At 45.3% G+C, this 25,504-nt stretch overlaps 1 protein-coding gene across 2 annotated transcripts in view; it reads left to right on the top strand.

The window, feature by feature from the left end:
* Nucleotides 1-4,376: 4,376 nt before the first annotated feature.
* LOC134356176 (activin receptor type-1-like) overlaps nt 4,377-25,504 on the top strand; it is a 77,039-nt gene continuing 55,911 nt past the window's right edge. The window contains exons 1-2 of one of the 2 annotated variants that reach the window (XM_063066887.1): nt 4,377-4,500; nt 24,765-24,844. In XM_063066887.1, coding sequence (XP_062922957.1) covers nt 24,778-24,844 — 67 coding nt within the window. In that variant the 5' untranslated portion in view covers nt 4,377-4,500; nt 24,765-24,777. Of the gene's footprint in view, nt 4,501-6,117; nt 6,248-24,764; nt 24,845-25,504 lie in introns of those variants that run through there. The other variant, XM_063066896.1, reaches the window with a different exon arrangement.

Here is a 25,504-nt window from a genome sequence, read left to right as displayed (position 1 = left end):
TATTCTCAAAAGCGTGAATAATGCGGTATTGAAAATTATGGCCCTCGTATTAAGCTGGAGCTCGTAATATTGTGTGAGGATGAAACTACAGCATTAAACAGTGTCTGGGTCTGGTTGATTTTAAATGAGGCTTTCAGTTGGATGTGCCTATGGGAATGTATTGTTATTCTTCTCAAGCCCATTGCCCCCTCTTGGGGCATAGGGTGCCGACAAGCTGCTCACCAGTCCTCTGACCTGGGCCTGTAGAAGGTTGATTGGCCCTGTTGGCTCCTGCTGTCATCACACAACTTCGTGTCATCTTGGCAAAGCCCCTTCCTGTCCCAGGTGTGAAGACTTTGGATTTTCTATTTCCGTTTCTGCAGCACTGGGTTTTTACAGGGTGGGGTTTCCAGTCCCTTGCTCAACCTTCCTCCTTTCACAGCCGGGCTGGGACTGTCCATGGGGTAGTTAATGTATTAGTGTTGCTTTTGGTTTATTATTCACATGTACCAAGATACAGTGCAAAGCTTGTCTTGCACACTTCATACGGATCAAATCATTACACTGTGCTTTGAGCTAGAATAAGGTAAGACACTAACAATGCAGGATAAAGTCTAACAGTTACAGGAAAAAAAAGTGCTGTGCAGGTCGATGATAAAGTGCAAGATCATAATGAGGTAGGTTGTGAAATCAATTGTACAAGAGGTCCAATTAAACGTCTGATAACTGGGACAGAAACTGTCCTTGAGTGGAGGCTGGTTCCTGTGATGTGCTGAGCTGTATCCACCACCCTCTGTAGTCTTTTGTGACCACCCGTAGAGCAGTTGATTTCAGGTCCTATGAACTGTTCATAACACCCCATTGTTTATATTGCGATTTACATTACCTTGACTGCACTTTAATAGTCTCTAATTTAGTTTTCTTTCTAAGTTCCTCTTTGTTCCATGTATTTTCAGACAGTAGTATTTAACCACAGCTCTGTGACTTAGTGATTCCCTGTAACACTTGACTGTCTGTCTGCAACTCTTCAGTTTCACTTACCTTTCTGTTGGAAGCTAAAAACATCAATTTTTAGCATTCAACTTTACTTCTATTTTTGTCTAATTTAGCATGGTAACAGGCCCAACGAGCCTCCAGTGCCAATAACACCCATGTAACCAATTAACCTAGTAACTCTTATGTTTTTGGAATGTGGGAGGAAACCAGAGCACCTGGAGGGAAACCCATGTGGCCACAGGGAGAACATACAAACTCTGCACAGAGAGCAGCGGGAATTGAACCCAAGTTCCCGGTGCCGCTATCTTATACCTGACCTTTCAGATCATCCTACAGATTTCCTGTGTACCCTTCTTGACATTTTCCGAGCTTCAGTTAGCATCCTCCAAAGGACCCATGAGATGCCGCTTATTGCCTCCCATCGAACGGCAGCCTCAGTTATTTAGCCCTAGTTGTTACCTGTCTTGTGTTTCTGCCATCTTTCCAGCCTCCCTCACATCCTATTCACTGTCCTGCAGCTCCTGCACCCCAGTCCAAACTTTGCTTCGTAATGGAGCTTTAGGTCACACGCCACCAGGTTCTGTTTAGTGTAACAGCCTGGAACAGGCCCTTCCGACCCAGCAACCCACCAATTTAATGCTAGCCTAGTAACACAATTTTACAATGACTGATTAACCTACTAACAGGTACATCTTTGGATTCTGGCAGGAAACCAGAGCCACCCGGAGGAAACCCATGAGGTAATGGGGAGAAGATACAAATTCCCTACAGACGCAATCTGAATTGAACAAACTCCGGTGCCCTGAGCTGGAATGGCGTCACGCTAACTGCTACTCTAAGTGGCGCTTGCTATTCACTTTCAACCATGAACTGCTGAGGCGTGGTTAACTTCACTCACCTCAACACAACCGATTCCACAACCTATCAACTCACTTTCAAAGACTCTGCAACTCATGTTCTCAATAGTGTTCTTTTGTCTATTTATGTGATTATTTAGTTTTGTTTTTCAAAGTTCATAATAAATTTACTATCAATGTACACGTATGTCACCATGTACAACAGATTCATTTTTGTGTTTGCAGTTTGTCTTGTTTTGCACCTTGGTTGTCTGTCAGTCTTTTGAACTTGGACAACTATATTGATGTGTTGGAGCTCATGATACTTTTCCAGACAGTACAATAGCATCAGTCTCTTGGATCAATTCCAGCTGCAGCTCAGCACATCACAGAAACCAGCCTCCACTCTATGGACCATTCAGTCGTTCCCGTACAATAACATGGGTTCCTAACCTGGCCATTCACCCCGTTATAATTTTGCACCTTATTTGCCTGCACTGTAGCTGTAAAACTATTCTGCATTGTCCTGCTGAAGGGTCTCGGCCTGAAACGTCGACTGTTCACTCCTTTCCACAGATGCTGCCCGGCCTGCTGAGCAACTCCAGCATTTTGTGTGTGTTGCTCGGATTTCCTGCACCTGCAGGTTTGGCTCCTCCCACTTCCTCCAAACTAAAGGTGTAGCTATGGGCACCTGTATGGGTCCTAGCTATGCCTGCCTTTTTGTTGGGTTTGTAGAAGAATCTATGTTCCGTGCCTATTCTGGTATCTGTCCCCCACTTTTCCTTCGCTACATCGATGCTGGCGCTGCTTCCGGCACGCATGCAGAACTCGTTGACTTTATTAACTTTGCCTCCAACTTTCACCCTGCCCTCAAGTTTACCTGGTCCATTTCCGACACCTCCCTCCCCTTTCTATATCTTTCTGTCTCTGTCTCTGGAGACAGCTTATCCACTGACATCTACTATAAGCCTACTGACTCTCACAGCTATCTGGACTATTCCTCTTCTCACCCTGTCTCTTGCAAAAACCCCATCCCCTTCTCGCAATTCCTCCGTCTCCGCCGCATCTGCTTTCAGGATGAGGCTTTTCATTCTCGGACGAGGGAGATGTCTTCCTTTTTTAAAGAAAGGGGCTTCCCTTCCTCCACTATCAACTCTGCTCTTAAACGCATCTCCCCCATTTTACGTACATCTGCTCTCACTCCATCCTCCCGCCATCTCACTAGGAATAGGGTTCCCCTGGTCCTCACCTACCACCCCACCAGCCTCCAGGTCGAACATATTATTCACCGTAACTTCCGCCACCTCCAACGGGATCCCACCACTAAGCACATCTTTCCCTCCCGCCCCCTGCATTCCACAGGGATCGCTCCCTACACAACTCCCTTGTCTATTCATCCCCCCCATCCCTCCCCACTGATCTCCCTCCTGGTACTTATCCGTGTAAGCGGAACAAGTGCTACACATGCCCTTACACTTCCTCCCTTACCACCATTCAGGGCCCCAAACAGTCCTTCCAGGTGAGGCAACACTTCACCTGTGAGCCGGCTGGGGTGATATACTGCGTCCGGTGCTCCCGATGTGGCCTTTTATATATTGGTGAGACCCGACGCAGACTGGGAGACCGCTTTGCTGAACATCTACGCTCTGTCCGCCAGAGAAAGCAGGATCTCCCAGTGGCCACACATTTTAATTCCACATCCCATTCCCATTCTGACATGTCTATCCACGGCCTCCTCTACTATAAGGATGAAGCCACACTCAGGTTGGAGGAACAACACCTTATATTCCGTCTGGGTAGCCTCCAACCTGATGGCATGAACATTGACTTCTCTAACTTCCGCTAGGCCCCACCTCCCCCTCGTACCCCAGCTGTTACTCATTTTTATGCACACATTCTTTCTCTCACTCTCCTTTTTCTCCCTCTGTCCCTCTGAATATACCTCTTGCCCATCCTCTGGGTCACCCCCCCCCCCGTCTTTCTCCCTAGGCCTCCTGTCCCATGATCCTCTCGTATCCCCTTTTACCTATCACCTGTCCAGCTCTTGGCTCTATCCCTCCCCCTCCTGTCTTCTCCTATCATTTTGCATCTCCCCCTCCCCCTCCAGCTTTCAAATCCCTTACTCACTCTTCCTTCAGTTAGTCCTGACGAAGGGTCTCAGCCTGAAACGTCGACTGTACCTCTTCCTATAGATGCTGCCTGGCCTGCTGCGTTCACCAGCAACTTTGATGTGTGTTGCTTGAATTTCCAGCATCTGCAGAATTCCTGTTGTTTGTTACCAGCAGGTTTTCTCGTGTTTGGTATAAGACTAGATCTGTCTAGATGGGCCGATCGGCTTTTATCTCGACAGAACGTGACATTCTGCAGATGTCGCTGAACGTCTCCCGAATTTCCTGAATTACGAATCTTTATGGGTTCGGGACTCGGGTTGCGGAAAACTCGCCGAAGTCGAGCGAGGACTAGTGCGCGTGCGCAGAGCGGGAGCCTCTCCGCCGGTCTTCTAGACACGTGACCTTCCGCGCGTCTGTTGCGAGGTGACGCTTCGTCTGCCGCGGGGACGTGTTGACGCCACGACCGGGCATGCGCGTTTCCGTCGCGACGCTCGGTGCGGAGCTGAAGTTTGGGCTGGAGCCGGAGGGGAGAGGGTCGGCTGCCGGATCCCGGGCGCTGGGCCGCGCCGCGCCCTCAGGTAGAGGCGTCTGCTCGAGCCGGGGTGCGGCCTCCTCGGTCAGACATGGGGTGGGGAAAGGATCGGGATCACTGAGATGGGGGGGTGTATAGGGAGAGACCGGGGTAGGGGGAGAGATTGGGGGGAGGGGGAGAGGGAGAGACCGTGGAGGAAGAAATAGGGGTGAGGGGTAGGGGGAGTGTGGAAGGAGAGAGACGGGTTTGTTGCAGAGACCTGGTCGGGGTAGAGACGGTTGGGTCTGGGGGAGGGGAGACAAATGGGAGTGGGCGGGGGAGGGGAGAGAGTCTGGGTGGGAGGTGGGGAGGGGAGAGGGATGGGGAGGAGAGAGACTGGGTGCGGAGAGGGGAGAGTCTGGGTGAGGGGTGGGTGGGGAGAGGGGAGAGTCTGGGTGAGGGGTGGGTGGGGAGAGGGGAGAGTCTGGGTGAGGGGTGGGTGGGGAGAGGGGAGAGTCTGGGTGAGGGGTGGGTGGGGAGAGGGGAGAGTCTGGGTGAGGGGTGGGTGGGGAGAGGGGAGAGTCTGGGTGAGGGGTGGGAGGTGGGGAGGGGAGAGGGATGGGGAGGAGAGAGACTGGGTGGGGGATGGGGAGGGGAGAGACTGGGTGAGGGGGTGGGAGGTGGTGAGGGGAGAGGGATGGGGAGGAGTGAGATGGGAGAGAGTGAGAGAGACTGGGTGAGGGGTGGGGAGAGGGATGGGGAGGAGAGAGACTGGGTGAGGGGGAAGCGAGACTGGGTGAGGGGGTGGGTGGGGAGGAGTGAGATGGTGGGAGAGAGTGAGAGAGACTGGGTGGGGGGTGGGGAGGGGAGAGTCTGGGTGAGGGGTGGGAGGTGGGGAGAGGAGAAGGATGGGGAGGAGAGAGACTGGGTGGGGGGAAGCGAGACTGGGTGGGGTGGGAGGTGGGGAGGGGAGAGGAATGGGGGTGGGGAGGAGTGAGATGGTGGGAGAGAGTGAGAGAGACTGGGTGAGGGGTGGGGAGGAGTGAGACTGGGTGAGGGTGTGGGGGGTGGGGAGGGGAGAGGGATGGGAAGGGTGAGAAGGGTGAGGAGAGAGTGCGAGAGACTGGGTGAGGGGGTGGGAGGTGGGGAGGGGAGAGGGATGGGGGTGGGGAGGAGTGAGAGACTGGGTGAGGGGGTGGGAGGTTGGGGGGAGAGGGATGAGGGTGGGGAGTGAGAGAGACTGGTTGAGGGGTGGGAGGTGGAGAGGCGAGGGATGAGGGGGAAGCGAGTCTGGGTGAGGGAATGGGAAGTGGGGAGGGGTGAGAACGGTGGGGGAGGGGAAGAAAGGTGGCGGGGAAATGGCAGACAGGACGGGAAAGAGAAAGGGAATTGTTGGAGATGGGGAGGGAGGGTGAAAGTGGAAGACGGAGATGGACAGAGGAGAGATGAGGTAGGTGAGGAAAAGGGAAGACAAGGAGGTGGAGAGATGGGAGGGGGATGATAGAGGAGAACAACAGAACAGGTAGTGGGGGAGAGGGAGTGACACATGGAAAGAGGAGGTGGGGTGACTGGAAGGGGCAAGGGTGAGAGTGGGTGTGGGGGAGAGAGAGTCGGCGGGGGTGCAGGGTGAGAGAGAGATGGGAAGATGGGAGAGAGGGTCAGGGAACAGTGATAGATGGGCTGTGATATAGGGGAAATCATCGGGAGCAAACATTGGGAGAGGGGTTGTGTGAATTGTCGGAGGATGAGAGCTTGGGAGAGAAAAAAAATCCACACCTCTTCACTACAGGATGTTCTGAATCAACAGCTTTCAGGTATTGGCTCTTATGTTATCTGGCATCTAGACCAGTAGGAGCCAAAATCTCCAACTTTTAGGAAGATCAAAGCCTTCCTTCCTGCTATTTTGTTGACTCTTTATGTGTTGACTGGTGAGGGTCATCTGAACTGTATGTGGTGTTGGTAGTAGATGCAAATACATTGGGGACATTTAAGGAATTCTTAGATAGGCACATCGGTGACAGAAAACTGGAATGGGAGGGGGGATAGGTTGATCTTGGAGTAGGTTAAAAGGTCAGTACAATATTGTGGGCACTGTAATGTTCTATGCCTTCTGGTTCTATGTTTTCTAGTGAACAGCCATCAATGTTAAAAGATGACAGTTTTCCTCAGCATTTCCACCATTTCAGGTTTTCAACATAACCCAATATATTTTTGTTCTTGTAGCTCTGTATATGATGTGTATTTTAATAAAATCAATAGGGTAGATAAGTTATTTCTACAGTTTGTAAATGAGCAGTAGGTGGGCATACCACACGTATTGGCAATTGAAAGAAAATGTTTGATTTGTTGTTAACTTATTGGATGATGAAATCCATACACAAGCAGAGATCTTAATGTATTTTGTTGGGGGGGAAGGGTAACTATTTCATACAGTAAGAATGAGGACAAAACTAACTCTATTCAGGACAAAATCTGCGGAATGATGACAACCACTCAGTATTGATTCACCATTCACGGGATGCCCGGATATCCGAACAAGGCGAGCTGGTTGGGGCATGCCATCGCTAGATCCAGCATTTGCATTTGTCTGAGTTCATGAACACAATGGTATCAAGCAGTACTGTGCACGTTTGCCGTTGCACTGAGGCTGTCTGAACACTGATGCAAGTCTGAAGTCGACTCATCATTCTTTAACCATTCTATCCTGTGTGGGAAGCTGAAAGAGGATTTTCCTGGGCAGGTATTGCTTTAAGTTTCTCGTGTTACTGGTTGTGTCCACCCACACCTCACATCTGAAGTCCTCAACATGCATTCCATAAGCATTTGTCTTAGAAGCATTTTACGTCTTCTTTCCCCTCCATCAGATTTCTGAACGGTCTATGAGTCCACAGGCACTCCCTACTGGTTCCAGAGTCTGTAGAATCTCTTGTGTTTATGAACACTACCTCAATAACTTGCCTTATTTATGATGAAGGTTCTCTGCCTGAACCTCTTGTCTTATATTTAAATATACTCTCAGTAGCCACTCTTATTAGATGCCACCTGTACCTAATAAAGTAGACACTGAGTGTTTGTTCATGGTCTTCTGCTGCCGTAGCACATCCATTTCAAGGTTTGATGTGTTGTGCATTCAGAGATGCTTTTCTGCACACCACTGTTGTAACACTGGTTGTTTGAGTTCCTATCATCTTGAACCAGTCTGAGCATTCTCCTCTGCCCTCTCTCATTAACGAGGTATTTTTGCCCACTGAACTGGATGTATTGCTTATTTTACATAGCATTCTTTGTAAACTCCAGAGCAGGCGTTCCCAACTTTTTTTTCGATTCCATGGACCAATAGCATTAAGCAAGGGGTGTATGGTCTTTTGGTTGGGAACCCCTGCCCTAAAGATGGTTGTGTGGAGATCAGCAGTTTCTGAGATACTCAAACCACCCCGTCTGGTACCAACAGTTGTTCCATGGTCAATGTCACTTAGGTCACATTTCTTCCCCTTTCTGATGTTTGGTCTAAACAACAACTGAATCTCATGACCATGTCTGCATGCTTTTATGCATTGAGTTGCTGCTACATGATAGTACTCATAGAACATAGAATAGTACAGCACAATACAGGCCCTTCGGCCCACAATGTTGTGCCAACCCTCAAACCCTGCCTCCCATATAAGCTCCCATCTTAGATTCCTCCATATACCTGTCTAGTAGTCTCTTAAACTTCACTAGTGTATCTGCCTCCACCACTGACTCAGGCAGTGCATTCCACACACCAACCACTCTCTGAGTAAAAAACTTTCCTCTGATATCCCCCTTGAACTTCCCACCCCTTACCTTAAAGCCATGTCCTCTTGTATTGAGCAGTGGTGCCCTGGGGAAGAGGTGCTGGCTATCCACTCTATCTATTCCTCTTATTATCTTGTACACCTCTATCATGTCTCCTCTCATCCTCCTTCTCTCCAAAGAGTAAAGCCCTAGCTCCCTTAATCTCTGATCATAATGCATACTTTCTAAACCAGGCAGCATCCTGGTAAATCTCCTCTGTACCCTTTCCAATGCTTCCACATCCTTCCTATAGTGAGGTGACCAGAACTGGACACAGTACTCCAAGTGTGGCCTAACCAGAGTTTTAGAGCTGCATCATTACATCGCGACTCTTAAACTCTATCCCTCGACTTACGAAAGCTAACACCCCATAAGCTTTCTTAACTACCCTATCCACCTGTGAGGCAACTTTCAGGTATCTATGGACATCTACCCCGAGATCCCTTTGCTCCTCCACACTACCAAGTATCCTGCCATTTACTTTGTACTCTGCCTTTGAGTTTGTCCTTCCAAAGTGTACCACCTCACACTTCTCCGGGTTGAACTCTATCTGCCACTTCTCAGCCCACTCCTGCATCCTATCAATGTCTCTCTGCAATCTTTGACAATCCACCACACTATCTACAACACCATCAACCTTTGTGTCGTCTGCAAACTTGCCAACCCACCCTTCTACCCCCACATCCAGGTCGTTAATAAAAATCACAAAAAGTAGAGATCCCAGAACAGATCCTTGTGGGACACCACTAGTCACAATCCTCCAATCTGAATGTACTCCCTCCACCACCACCCTCTGCCTTCTGCAGGCAAGCCAATTCAGAATCCACCTCGCCAAACTTCCCTGGTTCCCATGCCTTCTAACTTTCTGAATAAGTTTCTGAATAACTTTCTGAATACCGTGTGGATCCTTGTCTAATGCCTTACTATAATCCATATAGATCACATCCACTGCACTACCCTCATCTATATGCCTGGTCACCTCCTCAAAGAACTCTATCAGGCTTGTTAGACACAATCTGCCCTTCACAAAGCCATGCTGACTGTCCCTGATCAGACCATGATTCTCTAAATGCCTATAGATCCTATCTCTAAGAATCTTTTCCAACAACTTTCCCACCACAGACGTAAGGCTCACTGGTCTATAATTACCCAGACTATCCCTACTACCTTTTTTGAACAAGGGAACAACATTCGCCTCCCTCATCCTCTGGTACCATTCCCGTAGACAACGAGGACATAAAGATTCTAGCCAGAGGCTCAGCAATCTCTTCTCTCGCCTCGTGGAGCAGCCTGGGGAATATTCCGTCAGGCCCCGGGGACTTGTCTGTCCTAATGTATTTTAACAACTCCAACACCTCCTCTCCCCTAATATCAACATGCTCCAGAACATCAACCTCACTCATATTGTCCTCACCATCATCAAGTTCCCTCCCATTGGTGAATACCAAGAGAAGTATTCATTGAGGACCTCGTTCACTTCCACAGCCTCCAGGCACATCTTCCCACCTTTATCTTTAATCGGTCCTACCTTCACTCCTGTCATCCTTTTTTTCTTCACATAATTGAAGAATGCCTTGGGGTTTTCCTTTACCCTACTCGCCAAGGCCTTCTCCTGCCCCCTTCTTAAGCTCCTTTCTTGCTTCCCTATATTCCTCAATAGACCCATCTGATCCTTGCTTCCTAAACCTCATGTATGCTGCCTTCTTCCACCTGACTAGATTTTCCACCTCACTTGTCACCCATGGTTCCTTCACCCTACCATTCTTTATCTTCCTCACCGGGACAGATTTATCCCTTACATCCCACAAGAGATCTCTAAACATCGACCACATGTCCATAGTACATTTCCCTGCAAAAACATCATCCCAATTCACACCCGCAAGTTCTAGCCTTATAGCCTCATAATTTGCCTTTCCCCAATTAAAAATTTTCCTGTCCTCTTTGATTCTATCCTTTTCCATGATAATTATAAAGGCCAGGGAGCAGTGGTCACTGTCCCCCAGATGCTCGCCCACTGAGAGATCTGTAACCTGACCCGGTTCATTACCTAGTACTGGATGGCATTTCCCCTGGTTGGCCTGTCCACATACTGTGACAGGAATCTGTCCTGGACGCACTTAACAAACTCTGCCCCATCTAAACCCTTGGAACTAATCAGGTGCCAATCAATATTAGGGAAGTTAAAGTCACCCATGATAACAACCCATGTTATTTTTGCACCCTTCCAAAATCTGCCTCCTCATAAAGTGGCCAAAGTGTTTGCATTTTTAATATAATTTGTAGTTATTTTTTTATGTATTGCTGTTTCAAAACAAATTTCACTGACATATGTCAGTGATCATAAACCAGATTCTGATTCTCAAATATTTTAAAAAAAAAGCAGATGCTTGGAATCTGAACTGTCAAAACCATAAAATACTGGACACGTAGCGTCTTTGGAAAGTGGAACAGGATCAATATTTCCTGTAGCTTAGTTCTTGAGTGGACGTAGCGAGAATGTTTGCTATAGTGGGAGAATCTAGGACCAGAGGGCACAATCTCAGAAAACAATGATGTCCCTTCAGAACAGAAATGAGGGGTAATTTCTTTAGCCAGATGGTGGTGAATTTGTGGAATTCATTGCCACAGACGGCTGTGGACGGGGTATGGTGTTGAGAGGAAAAAAAATAAACCAACCATGATCAAATAGTGAAGCAGACTTAATGGGCCAAATAGCCCAATTCTGCTCCTATGTTTTGTGGTCTTTTAACAGTGCAAACAGCTAGGTAGGTCAGAGTTGCAGTATTAAAGTGGAGGCAACTGATTCTTCAGTGTCACTCCTACAGATGTTCCAGCCTATCTGTATTTGGTTTCTCCAATGCAGAAGAGGCCATAGTGTGAACACTGAATGCAGTACAGGTCGTTGGACTGGGGAACTGTTGCTTCACTTGGAATGACTGCTTTGTGGATGGTGGGAGGGGAACAAATGATGTAACTCCTGTGAATGCATGAGAAAGTGCCAGACATCCGGGAAAGGTTAGTGAAAATAGAAATATGCACCAGGAAGTCATGGGGGGTGGGGGGGGTGAGCTCTTCAATTGCCAAAGGGTGAGAGCAAAATTGGTGTGTTACTGGAATCTAGTAGGTCATGAAAGCTGTTATATTCAGAGGATTCTGGTTAATTGGGACACGTCAGAACCAGTAGTTTTGGCCCAATTAAGCAGCATGGCCCAATTATCCAAAGTTTCATGGAAATAGTTAAAAAGATATAATCAAGACAAACTGAGGTCACAAGTTATGTATTTAAAGGAAATACAGAACACATTAGAACACTACCAGTACTACGGTACTATAAAACTGTTTATTAGTTCATAATACTTATTGACAGAGGAATTCATCCAGTGTATCTTGCCGCCTTTTGATTGGCTGTAATGAACAAAATTTGCGCAGACACCTAGTGAAGACAATGGACTGCCTTCGTCCGATGCTGTTCACGACTCATCCTTCAGATTTTCATTGTTGCATTCAAGGTGATTGTCAATGCCTTCAAATTCGTCATAGTTCCTAACTCACTGAAGTAGTGAAATTGTTTCATATTAGCTCCCAACCATTTCTGGTATCTCCAAGCCCGAATGCTTGAAACCACAGTGAGCAAAACAGTTCTGAATTGTCTTACTGCTTATTTCTCACCAACTATCAGGGACCAAAATCACTGCTTTTTAAAAACTGTTCACTCTACTCATGGTGTAGTGTCTAATGACCACATAAGGGATGTGTCTGTACTAGTTAGAAACTGTTCAGCAACTGTCTCCTATCTCAATTAAGCAGCATAATGTCCCACATAAACAAGGGGAATTCTGGCTGTTTTCTAGATTAGCTTCTGTTCTTTCAGTTGTCCCAAATGAGTGGCTATCCCAATTACCCAATGGGTCAATTCACTGGAAACCACTCTATTATATATTTATATCTGTATATTATTTATGTATACTGCTGAGATGCATCCTTGGTCTATGAAAAAGGATCTAGTGCTTTCCCGGTGTATATGATGAATAAACTCTTTTCAGGTTTTTGGCTAGGTGCAAGTATCAATTTTAACTGATGTGTCGATGACAAGCAAAAGAACATAAATAGGAGCAGGAGTTGGCCATCTGGCCCGTCGAGCCTGCTCCACCATTCAATAAGATCATGGCTGATCTGGCTGTGGACTCATCTCTATCTACCTGTCTTTTCCCCATAAACCTAATTCCCCCACTATGTGAAAATCTATCCAACTTTGTCTTAAATATATTTACTGAGGTAGCCTCCACTGCTTTATTGGGCAGAGAATTACACAGATTCACCACTGTCTGGGAACTTTGATCTTTCGGTTTGATCATTTTCATTCTCGTTCATCTGCATGTACACGTATGTAGCAGACCTGTAGTGGGTAATGAAGATTGCCGGAGCTTTTGCACATTGTCCATATGTGATTTACTTGCTAAATGACACCTTTTTAAAAAGACAAGTTTCCCAACCTTCCCACTTGCAAATTCTCCAGCAACCTTTGCATCGCGACAATACATGCAGGTAACAGCATTTTCTGTATTGTACATAAACATTTCTCGTAGCTGCATGTTCCTGACCTCATGAGCTTTCGGTGCAGCAGCTTCTACTGTTTCACTGAGCCATTCTGCTTAAAGTGAACTAGTAGTTCTTTTGCAATTCACACCCTTTGCTTCTTTGGAATTCGACATAGTGAATCAATAATTTCTTCAATAAAACAGTATAAATAAACCAGTTCTAGAATCTGCAGACAAACCATCGCAAACTCCACATTGTCAACACTGTCGGCATCAGAAACTTGAAAAGGAAATGTGATCGTGTACGATCGTGAAATATACTTAACATGCCAACGAGGTAGAGGGTGGCAACCTTTTGTATGCAGTTTAAATTCCTTGTACGCTAGTAACAAAAGATGTGTGTGCGCATGCACACCTTAGAGTGAACATTGATCCCAATCTATCTCATTGTATATTGCAAAATCAGAAATGCTGGTAGCCCCAAGCACTTTTTAAATAATGGGTACTCAACGTGTGTGTAAGACACACACACACACACACACACACACACACACACACACACACACACACACACACACACAGGTTTCCCCTGCTATCCGAAGGTAGAGCATTCCTATGAAACAGTTCGTAAGCCAGAATGTCGTAAAGTGAATAAGCAATTACCATTTATTAATATGGGAAAGCTTTTTAGCGTTCCCAGACTCAAAAAATAACCTACAAAATCATGCCAAATAACAGGTAAAACCTAAAGTAACAGTAACATAGTAAAAGCAGGAATGGTAAGATAAATACACAGCCTACATAAAGCAGATATACTTTTCCGCAAATTGCAGCACTGTCTAGCGCAGCGAAAATCTCATGGCAGCACTCGCGGCGGAAGCACTCTTGGCAGAAACATGGTGGAAGCGCTCTCAGCGGAAACACTGTCCAGTAACCTTTAAGCTGTGAAGCTGCCAAATCATACTAAATAACACATAAAAATACACAGCCTATATAAAGTAGAAATAATGTATGTACAGTGTAGTTTCACTTACTGGAGTCGGGAAGACATAGTTTCCTCCAAATGCCATTTCTCATCGAGACTGTTAGCCTATCGAGAGCATCTCCAACGTTGGGGCGATTGCCAATTTTATATTGTATTCTTTCCAGATCTCTCACAAAGACGCTTCGGAATTGCCCTCTCTGTCAATGGTACTACAATAAAATGCATCACATTTTGCGCGTAGTAAGCCTTAATTGTGGCTATTAGGCCTTGGTTGCACGGCTGCAGCAACGATGTCGTATTCGGCGGTAAGAACGCAACACGAATGTTACTGCCATACTTGGTAATGCCAGGTGGATGAGCAGCACAATTATCAACAATCACAAGACACCTATTATCAAGGTTATTTTCTCTACAGTATTTTTCAACAAAAGGACTAACGTGTCCACTCATGTACTCAGAAAAAAGCACTTGGGTATTCCAACCACTTGGATGTGAACAGAACACAATGGGAAGTGTTTTCTTATCAACGCATTTAAGTGCCCTCGGATTTTCTGTATGGTACACTAGTAGAGGCTTAAGGACAGCATCACCAGTGGCATTAATAATAGGCATTAGGGTAAACCTGTCCTTTGATGCCTTGTGTCCCTTAGCCTGCTTTTCTTCTATCGAAATGAATGTCTTGCTCAGCAATTTTTTCCAATAAATTGCAGTTTTGTCACAGTTAAACACTTGCTTGTACGAATATGCACCTTCTGTGCTGGGAACTTTTCGGCAGCTTCAGTATCAGCCGAAGCACTGGGTCCGGTAAACATTAAATTATGAAGCTGCCCTCGCCTCAGAAACCGATCAAACCACCCATGACTACCTTTAAATTCCACTTTCACAACACTTTCATCACCATCGGCCAGTGCTTTCTGTTTCAGCTTATTAAAAAGACTGACTGATTTCTCCTTAAGTGTAAGAAAACTTAACGGAACACCACGGTTTCTACACCCATCAATCCATTCAAGCAATAAACTTTCCATTTTATCCATTATTGGATGCTGACTAAGAGAGACCACTTTGCTACGAGCAGAACCAACAGTAACATCGGCAGCTTTCAAAATTCTTTCTCTCTGCGTATAAATAGTGTGAATGGTGGACGCAGGTAAGTTCAACACGTGGACAATGTCCTTACTTCGTTCACCACGATTGAAGCGCTTAATTATGTCTAGTTTTATGCTAAGTGTAACACCCTTACGAGTTTTTTTTAGGCTTTTCCGATACCTTAGAACTCATCTTGCTAACGATGCACAAAATAAATCGGGATAAAGCACGTGTTTAAGCAATGGCGGCTCGAATGCAGTTCCGGGGGAGGAGCTTGGCTGTTCAGGCGCATGCTGCCTTTTATCGTAACCGTGAAAACACCTTCTGTTAGTGAAAACAGCTAACTAATGTAGGTCTTTCGTAATAGCGAGGTGTCGTAAAGTGAACGTTCGGAAAACGGGGGCCACGTGTGTGTGTGTGTGTGTGTGTTTATATATATACACACACAGTCAGAGGCTATTTGAGGTGCATGCCGTGAGGAACACTTTTAGGTAGTGGAAAAATAGTGTGGTAATGTTCATGCATAGGTCATTGTCTGCTCAGAAATCTGAGGATGATGGGGAAGAAGCGTTGAGTGTGCATTCAGAATTCTGTATCCACCCCACTGGTGGTAATGAAGAGGTCATATCCGGGGTGATAGGGGTCCTTAATGATGGATGTTGCCTTGTTGAAGCATCACCTTTTGCAGATGTCCCGGATGGTGGGGAGGCCAGTGTGCATGATGGAGCAGTGATGGAGGATCTGGGAGAATGGAATATCAATGTTAGAATATCAAAGGGTTAAATCGTCAGTTAATTTTATTCGTCCCTGTTTACCTGTCTGGTAGTTATACTGGTTAGCACAACAGGTGACATGGTAGTATAGTGATGAGCACAATGTTTTACAGTGCTGGCAACCCAGATTCAATTCCTGCCACTGTCTGTAAGGAGTTTGTATGTTCTGCCTGTGACAGCATGGGTTTCCTTCAGGTGATCCAGTTTCCTCCCACGGTCCAAAGATGTACAGGTTGGTAGGTTAATTAGTCTTCGTAAAGTGGATTAAATCGGGGATTGCTTGGCAGTGTGGCTGGAAGGGCCAATCCTGTGCTGTATCTCAGTAAATATATACGGAATGACTTGCAGTGTTTGAAATCCACTGCATTCTCAACGTATAATTTTTAATATCTATTCAACTAATTTTTGATAAATATCATTGTGACCAACCCATCTGAACATGCAGTGTAGTTGGACAGGCTGAACAGCTCGCAAACCACATTCTGAGTCTGCTTCTATTACTGCCTGGTTTGGCGTTCCAAGATGGTTAGCCAAGTTTGTATTAATTATTAAACTGTTTAGCTATGTCTCCACTGGCTGCTATATATCCTGCTATTTACTGGAAGTTGACAAATGACAGGAATCTGAGCTTTCTGGAGGAGATTATTTGTTTAAGCACTGTTTTGGGATGTTTGCAAACTGATCTGTACCAGGAAGGTAGAACTCTAGTTCTGCACATTAGAATATTGCTGATGCTGCACCTAGGGACACTGGCAGTGAGCAGAAGTACAAACAGATGTCATAGTGAGAAAAATCAGTGCTGTGCATGCTATGACTTAACGTACTAATTTGTATTGGTTGCAAGATCTTGTTTGAGTACAATTGCTTCTCTTGAAATGGTATACAGAAGGAAAGTAAATGTTGGAATTAAAATATGAAAGGTATGTTAGTTACATTTTTATGAAATCCTTACTGGGCTTTTTTTTTGCTTCCCTCAGCAGTTATGCATTTGTTTCTGAATTGTTGAAATGTTTTTAAATGTGCATATTAAAGGAGTACACTCTGGCTACTACTTTATTCCTGTACACTGGGTGTACGTTAGACCATAAGATACAGGAGCAGAATGTGAGGAGTTGCACTTTGGGAGGACCAGCTAGGGTAGGTCTTACAGAACAAATATAGGTCTATAATTCACTGGAAGTGATGTCACAGGTAGATATACTTTATTGTCGCCAAACAATTGATACTAGAACGTAAATCATCACAGCGATATTTGATTCCGCGCTTCACACTCCCTGGATTACAAATCAATAGTAAATATTAAAAATTTAAATTATAAATCATAAATAGAAAAATGGAAAGTAAGGTAGTGCAAAAAAAGCGAGAGGCAGGTCCAGATATTTGGAGGGTACGGCCCAGATCCATTCAACAGTGTTTTTGGAAAGAAGCTGTTCCCAAATCTGGCCATATGAGTCTTGAAGCTCCTGAACCTTCTCCTGGAGGGAAGAGGGACGAAAAGTGTGTTGGCTGGGTGGGTTGTGGCCTTGATTATCCTGGCAGCACTTCTCCGATAGCGTGCGGTGTAAAGTGTCTCTAAGGACGGAAGATTGGTTTGTGTGATTTGCTGCACTGTGTTCACGATCTTCTGCAGCTTCTTCCGGTCTTGGACAGGAGAACTTCCGTACCAGGTTGTGATGCACCCTAGAAGAATGCTAGGAGAATCCTAGAAGAAGGTTTTAACGAAAGCTTTTGTCACGTTGGCCTGCTAGTATTGAGTACATGAGATGGGATGTTATGTTCAAGTTGTACAAGATGTTTGTGAGACCTAATCTGGAGTTTTGGTCACCTACCTACAAGAAAGATGTAAATAAGATTGAAAAAGAACAGAGAAAATTTGCAAGGATGTTGTGGGGACTGGAGGACCTGAGTTATAAGGAAAGATTGAATAGGTTACAACTTCAATCACAAGCAAGAGAAAATCTGCAGATGCTGGAAATCCAAGCAACAAACAAAATGCTGGAGGAACTCAGCAGGCCAGGCAGCATCTATGGAGAATAGTTCAGTTGACGTTTCGGGTCTTGCCAAAGGGTCTCGGCCTAAAACGTCGACTGTACTTTTCCATAGATGCTGCCTGGCCTGCTGTTCTTCCAGCATTTTGTGTTTTCCTAGAACATAAAAGTTTGAGGGGAGATTTGATAGTAGTATGCAAAATTGAGGGGTATAGATAGGGTAAATGTAAGTGGGCTTTTTCTACTGAGGTTGGGTGACACTGGAACTGGAGGTCAAAGGTTACGGGTGAAAGGTGAAATGTTTAAGGATAAATTTGGTGGTGAGAATGTGGAACAAGCTGTCAACGCAAGTGGAGCATGGGATTTCAATTTTAACATTTTAAGAGAAGTTTAGATTGGTACATGGATAGTTGGGCTATGGTCTGGGTGCAGTTTAGCATGGACTTGATGGGCCGAAGGGCCTGTTGCTATGCTGTAGTTTTCTGTGACTCACCCACTATATCCTCTCCACTTCTACTCTATCTCAGCCTTACAATATTTGATAGGTTTCGATGAGATTCCTCCCTTGTTCTTCTAAATTCCAGTGAGTATAGGTGTTAAAGGTTTGGGAGAAGGCCTGAAAGTGGAGTTGAGATGGAAAATAAATCAGCCATGATCGAATGGTGGAGTAGATTTTGGCCCGGATGCCCTGCCTTGCTCTCGTATTTTATGGAATAGATTTAGGGTGAGTGTGAGAAGTTGCCTTTCCCAGAGAGTAGTGAATCTGGAATTTTCTGCCTGGAAAAGCAGTAAAGGCTACCTTATTAAATATATTTCAGATACAGATAGCCTTTTGCATAGCAGGGAAGTGAAGGGTTCTGGGGACATGGCAGACATGTTGAGCTGATTCCTGCTCCATTTCTTCTGTTATGTTAACGGTATCCTCACACAAAGTCAATGACTGTCTGCTCTCAGGATGACGGTGATCTCAGGCAGGGCCTTCAGTTCCGTCAATACAGTGACCTCATGCTGTGATGCAGCTATTTTTTATTATTGAAGAGATGCAGTGGAACAGGCTCATCCGACCCAGTGAGCCGTGCCACCTAGCAGCCCACCTGTTTAACCCGAGACTAACCACAGGCCAGTTAACCTCACTAACCAGTATGTCTTTGGACTGTGGGAGGAAAGCAGAGAAAACCCACATGGTCAGAATCAGAACCAGATTTATTATCACCAGCATCTGATGTGAAATTTAACTTAGCAGCAGCAGTTCAATGCAATACATAATCTAGCAGAGAGAAAAAGTAATAAATAAAATAATAATAATACTTAAGTAAATCAATTATGTATATTGAGTAGATTAAACAAAACGTGCAAAAACAGAAATACTGCATATTTTTTAAAAAAGTGAAGTGTTCAAAGATTCATTGTCCATTTAGGAATCGGATGGCAGAGGGGAAGAAGCTGTTCCTGAATCGCTGAGTGTGTGCCTTCAGGCTTCTGTACCTCCTACCTGATGGTAACAGTGAGAAAAGGGCATGTCCTGGGTGCTGGAGGTCCTTAATAATAGACGCTGCCTTTTTGAGACACTGCCCCCTAAAGATGTCCTGTGTACTTTGTAGACTAGTACCCAAGATGGACCTAACTAGAATTACAACCTGCATCTCCTTTCCGTCCTGTGCAGTAGCCCCTCCATACCAGACAGTGATACAAGCCTGTCAGAATGCTCTCCACCATACAACTATAGAAGTTTTTGACTGTATTTTTCGACATGCCAAATCTCTTCAAACTCCTAATAAAGTATAGCCGCTGCCTTGTCTTCTTTATAACTACATCGATATGTTGGGACCAGGTTAGATCCTCAGAGATCTTGACACCCAGGAGCTAGAAGCTGCTCACTCTCTCCACTTCTGATCCTTCTATTGTGGCGATGGGTAAATTGCAATGGGTCCAGGTCTTTGCTGAGGCAGGAGTTCAGTCTAGTCATGACCAACCTCTCAAAGCATTTCATCACTGTCGATGTGAGTGCTACTGGGTGGTAGTCATTAAGGCAGCCCACATTATTCTTAGGCACTGGAATAATTGTTGCCATTTTGAAGCAAGTGGGAACTTCAGCCCAGTGAGAGTTTGAAAATGTCCTTGAATACTCCTGCTAGTTGATTGGTACAGGTCTTCAGAGCCTTACCAAGTACTTCATCAGGACCTCTGTCTTGCAAGGGTCCATTCTCTTTAAAGACAGCCTAACATCGGCCTCTGAGACAAATCACAGGATCATCAGGTGCAGTAGGGATCTTCACAGTGGCCATGGAAGGCGTTGAATTCATCTGGTGGTGAAGCCTCGCTGCCATTCATGCTATTGAGTTTCGCTCTGTAGGAAGTAATGTCTTGCAAACCCTGCCGGAGTTGCTGTGCATCTGATGTCGCCTCCAACCTCTTTCAAAATTCTCTCTTCGCCCTTGAAGTAGCCCTCTGCAAATCATACCTGGTTTTCTGGTACAGACCTGGGTTGCCAGACTTGAATGCCATGGTTCTAGCCTTCAGCGGATGACGTATCTCCTGGTTCATCCACGGTGTTTGGTTGGGGAATGTACAGTAAGTCTTTGTGGGCCACGGTGAGAATATTAAAACTCCTTACAAATAGTGCTAGAATTGAATGCTGAACTCTGACAACCCAAGCTGTAGTAGTGTCGCGCTAACAACTGTGCTACCTTATGAGACAGAGCTGCTATGGCTGCTTGCAACCATCCTGTAGCAAGGAAGATGAGTCAGTGTGACTTTGATCCCGTAGAGAAAACAGACTGGAGGTGTTCAAGATTGTTCCAGACTCTATTGTTTAATGTCATTTCCTACATACACACACACACACACACACACATACAGAATTAGGCCATTTGGCCCATCGAGTCTGATCTATCATTCAATCATGGCTGATCCTTTTTCTTACCCCACCTCACCAACCCCATTTCCTGGCCTCCCTGTAACCATTAATGCTGGGTCCTATCAAGAACCTGTCAAGCTCTGCCTTAAATATACTCAACCACATGGCCTCCACAGCTGCCCGTGGTAACGAATTCTACAAATTCACCACCCTCTGGCTAAAGAAATTTCTCTGCACCTGTTTTAAGTCGACGCCCCTCTACCTTGAGGCTGTGTCCTCTTGTCCTAGACTCCCCCACCATGGGAAACGTCTTTTCCACATCTGCTTTGTCTAGGCCTTCCAATATTCAAAAGGTTTCAATGAGCTTCCCCCCCCCACCCCATCTTTCTAAATTCCAACGAGTAGAGGTCCAGAGCCATTAAACATTCCTCGTATGATAACCATTTCGTTCCTGGAATCATCCTTGTGAACCTCCTCTGAGCTATGTATTTTATGGATATACAATCTATGTAAGCTATCATATATTTAATGGGTTTTTAAATTATTATTTAAATAATTTTAAAAACACAAATATAAATACATAAGATAGCTTATATAAATAGATTGTATGCCCATAAAGTGTCACTAGGTGCAGGAGTGTCTGCACGTAAGGTGACTCTTGACAGGAAATGATAAAGTAGTGGTGGTAAGGGATGTGGAGGGGTGGGTTAGTGGGAGGAAATGCTGATCACCTTTTCTGCTTGGGGAAAGTAATTGCTTTTAAGTCTAGTGGTCTTAAGTGGATGCTACATAGCCTTCTCCCGGCTGGGACTACGACAAACAGTCCATGAACAGGGTGGGATCCTTCATCATGTTACTGGCCATTTTCTGGCACCTTTCTGTATACGTGTTCTTGATGGCGGCTAGGTTGGTAGGCCAGTGATGTGAATTAGAATCAGGTTTAATAGACTGTTAAAATTGTTGTCCTTTGTGGCACCAGAACAATGCAATACATAATGGCGGGGGGGGGGCAGGGACTGAATTACAATATAACATTTTAAAAGAAAGTAGTGAGGTAGTGTTCATGGGTTCAGTGTCCATTCAGAAATCAGATGGCAGAGGGGAAGGAGCTGTGCTGAATCGTTGAGTGTGTGTTTTCAGACTCCTGTACCTCTTTCTTGATGGTAGTGACAAGAAGGGGACAAGTCCTGGGTCATGGGGGTCCTCAATGATGGATGCTGCCATTTTGAGGCATCGCTTCTTGAAGATGACCTGGATACTCTGGAGGCTGGTGACCATGATGGAGGTGGCTAAGTTTACAGCTTTCTGGAGCTTATTTTGATCCTGTGTAGTAGCCACCCCCCACCCCCACAAACCAAATGGTAATACAGCCAGTTAGAATGCTCTCCACAGTATGTCTGCGGAAATTTGAGAGTGTCTTTGGTGAAACACCAAACCTCCTCAAATTCCTCATGAAATATAGGCACTGCCTTGCTGCCTTTGGTATGTTGGGTCTAGGACAGATCCACAGAGATATTGATACCCAGGAACTTGAAATTGCTGCAACACACATCAAAGTTGCTGGTGAACGCAGCAGGCCAGGCAGCATTTATAGGAAGAGGCGCAGTAGACGTTTCAGGCCGAGACCCTTCGTCAGGACTAACTGAAGGAAGAGTGAGTAAGGGATTTGAAAGCTTTCAAATCCCTTACTCACTCTTCCTTCAGTTAGTCCTGACGAAGGGTCTCGGCCTGAAACGTCGACTGCGCCTCTTCCTATAGATGCTGCCTGGCCTGCTGCGTTCACCAGCAACTTTGATGTGTGTTGCTTGAATTTCCAGCATCTGCAGAATTCCTGTTGTTTGAACTTGAAATTGCTCACTGTTTCCACTTCTGATCCCTCTGAGGACTGGTGTGTGTTCCCTCGTCTTATACTTTCTGAAATCCACAACCAGTTCTTTGATCTTACTAACGTTGTGTGCAAGGTTGTTGCTGTGACACCACTCAACTAACTGATATATCTTGGTCCTGCATGCCCTCTTGTCACCATCTGAAATACTGCCAACAATATTTGTGTCATTAGCAAAGTTATAGATGGCATGTTATAAATGATCTGGATGAGGAAGTGGAGGTATGGGTTAGTAAATTTGCTGATGACACAAAGGTTGGGGGTGTTGTGGATAGTGTGGAGGGCTGTCAGAGGTTACAGCGGGACATCGATAGGATGCAAAACTAGGCTGAGAAGTGGCAGATGGAGTTCAACCCAGATAAGTGTGAGGTGGTTCATTTTGGTAGGTCAAATATAAAGGCAGAATATAGTATTAATGGTAAGACTCCCAGTGTGGAGGATCAGAGGGATCTTGGGATCCGAGTCCATAGAACACTCAAAGCTGCTGCGCAGGTTGACTCTGTGATTACGAAGGCATATGGTGCATTGACCTTCAACCGTGGGATTGAGGTTAAGAGACGAGAGGTAATGTTACAGCTATGTAGAACCCTGGTCAGGCCCCACTTGGAATACTGTGCTCAGTTCTGGTCACCTCACTAGAGGAAGGATGTGGAAACTTTCGAAAGGGTGCAGAGGAGATCTAGAAGGATGTTGCCTGGATTGAGGAGCATGCCTTATGAGAATAGGTTGAGTGAACTCGGCATTTTCTCCCTGAAGCTATGAAGGATGAGAGGTGACCTGATAGAAGTGTATAAGATGATGAGAGGCATTGATTGTGTGGATAGTCAGAGGCTTTTTCCCAGGGCTGCAATGGCTAGCACGAGAGGACACAGTTTTAAGGTGCTTGGAAGTAGGTACAGAGGAGATATCAGGGATAAATTTTTTATGCAGAGTGGTGAGGGCGTGGAATAGGCTACCGGTGACGGTGGTGGAGGCAGATATGATAGGGTCTTGGATAGGTACATGGAGCTTGGAAAAATAGAAGGCCGTGGGTAACCTTAGGTAATTTCTAAGGTAAGGACATGTTCAGCACAACAATGAGGGCCGAAGGGCCTGTATTGCGCTGTAGGTTTTCTGTGTTTCTATCTACTTGTTCTAGAGCCTTCCTGTGCACCGCAGTGCAATTTCCGTACCGCGCAGTGATGCAGCTTGTTAGGATGTTCTCTACTCTGCTTCTGTAGAATGATGTGAGTATAGATGTGCATAGTCAAGGCTTCTTCAACTTCAGCTTTCTTCAGAGTAGAGTCTGTTTTCTGGACCATGTGTTCTGTGATTATGAGATTTCCAAAAAACATCGGATGTTTCTGTGATAACCCTGGAAAAGATCACTTGGAACTGGATCCAGGATAAGTTGTGGTGTCCTTGAAAGTGAATGGCCGTGGCCTGCTCCAAAGCTCTCACCTTGTTCTGTGCATCTAATTATTGCTGCACCAGTTCTAAGAATAATGGAAAGTTGTCAGCCGTAGAAACAAAAGAGATTCTACAGAAATCTTGAGCAACCCTGAGTTTTAATTTTCCTGCGGGCATACTCAGCAAATCTATAGAGTAGTAACTATAACAGGATCAATGAAAAGTGAACCAGAGTGCAGAAGACACCAAGCTGTGCAAATGCAAATATAAATAAATGGCAATAAATACCGAGAACATTAGATAACAAATCCTTCAACTGAAACCATTGGTTGTGTAGGAACATTTCAGTGATGCGGAAAGTGAGTGTAGTTAGCCCCTTTTGTTGAAGAGCCTGATGGTTGAGGGGTAGTAACTGTTCTTGAATCTGGTGGTGCATGTCCTGAGGCTTCTGTACCTTCTACCTGATAGCAACAGCAAGTAGATAGTATTATTTGGGTGGTGGGGATCTCTGATAATGCTGCTTTCCTATGCCTGCATTTCATGTAGATGTGCTCATTGGTTGTGAGGGCTTTACCTGTGATGTACTGGGCTGAATCCACTAACTTCTGTCAGATTCTCTTGAATTGTGCACAGAAGTCTCTGCTACAGTTTACCACTCTATCTCAGAAATAATTACCAGCATGATCTAACACAGGTTAACTCATTTTTATGTGCAGTTAAGTATGTGCTAATTGATCCAATTTCTGTGTAGCTGATTTGTTCACACGTAATTGTGTTAGAACATCAACTTGAGCCATGAAATGTTTGGACAGATGGGAGGGAAACACTGTATGTATTTAAATTTGGGTGAACTAGACAGAAAACCATGGGATTTCTGTGTGCCTGTAGTGAAGGTATGGATTTTTTGCACAGTGAATGACAAATAGGTTATGGTGTAAGGGAGTCTAAAGAAAATGTTTTAAATAGATGAAGGCATGAGATGAATGTGAACTAGCAACTGCTCTTGTTTTCCAGTAACCTTTTCCCGATGGCCCAATGCAGTGTCCTCGTTCTTCTACTTCTGACTCCAAAGGTCTTTCGATGTGGAGCTGAAGGCAAGTTGAATACCTGGGAAAAAAATTAAATCTTTGCTTCCTGTTTTGTTTATTTTTAATTATGGATTTGTCCACTGCATATTAATTGTTAATTATTTTTGCTATTTAAACCAGATAAAATTTCACTGCAGGTATGTGCAGTGTTGTATGACGTGGGTGATCATGCTCCTTCCATGACCGTGATTGTTCTTGGCAAATTTTCTTACAGAAGTGGTTTGCCATTGCCTTCTTCTGGACAGTGTCTTTACAAGACTAGTGACCTTAGCCATTATCAGTACTCTTCAGAGGTTGTCTGCCTGGTGTCAGTGGTCACGTAACTAGGACTTGTGATATTCACCAGCTGCTCATATGATCATCCACCAGCTGCTCCCATGGCTTCACGTGACCCTCATTGGGGGTGGGGGAGGGTTACTAAGCAGGTACTACATTTTGTCCAAGGGTGACCTGCAGGCTAGCGGAGGGAAGGAGCGTCTTGCACCTTGCAGTATCTCCACCCCACAGTGCCCTAATATTGGTATAAATTGCTAAGTGATGATTGGCAGGGGCATGGTGGGCCAGGAAATGATTGGGGGTGGGGGGGGTTGAGTAAATCAGTTTGCTCTTCTTAGATGGGGTTCACTTTCTTCATAACTGAAGGAAGGAAATATTAGCGTTCTCCAT

Source organism: Mobula hypostoma, chromosome 1, assembly GCF_963921235.1.
Source record: "Mobula hypostoma chromosome 1, sMobHyp1.1, whole genome shotgun sequence".
NCBI classification, from domain to species: Eukaryota; Metazoa; Chordata; class Chondrichthyes; order Myliobatiformes; family Myliobatidae; genus Mobula; species Mobula hypostoma.
The sequence above is the reverse complement of the archived record's forward strand: the minus strand, read 5'-3'. Positions and strand labels throughout refer to the sequence as shown.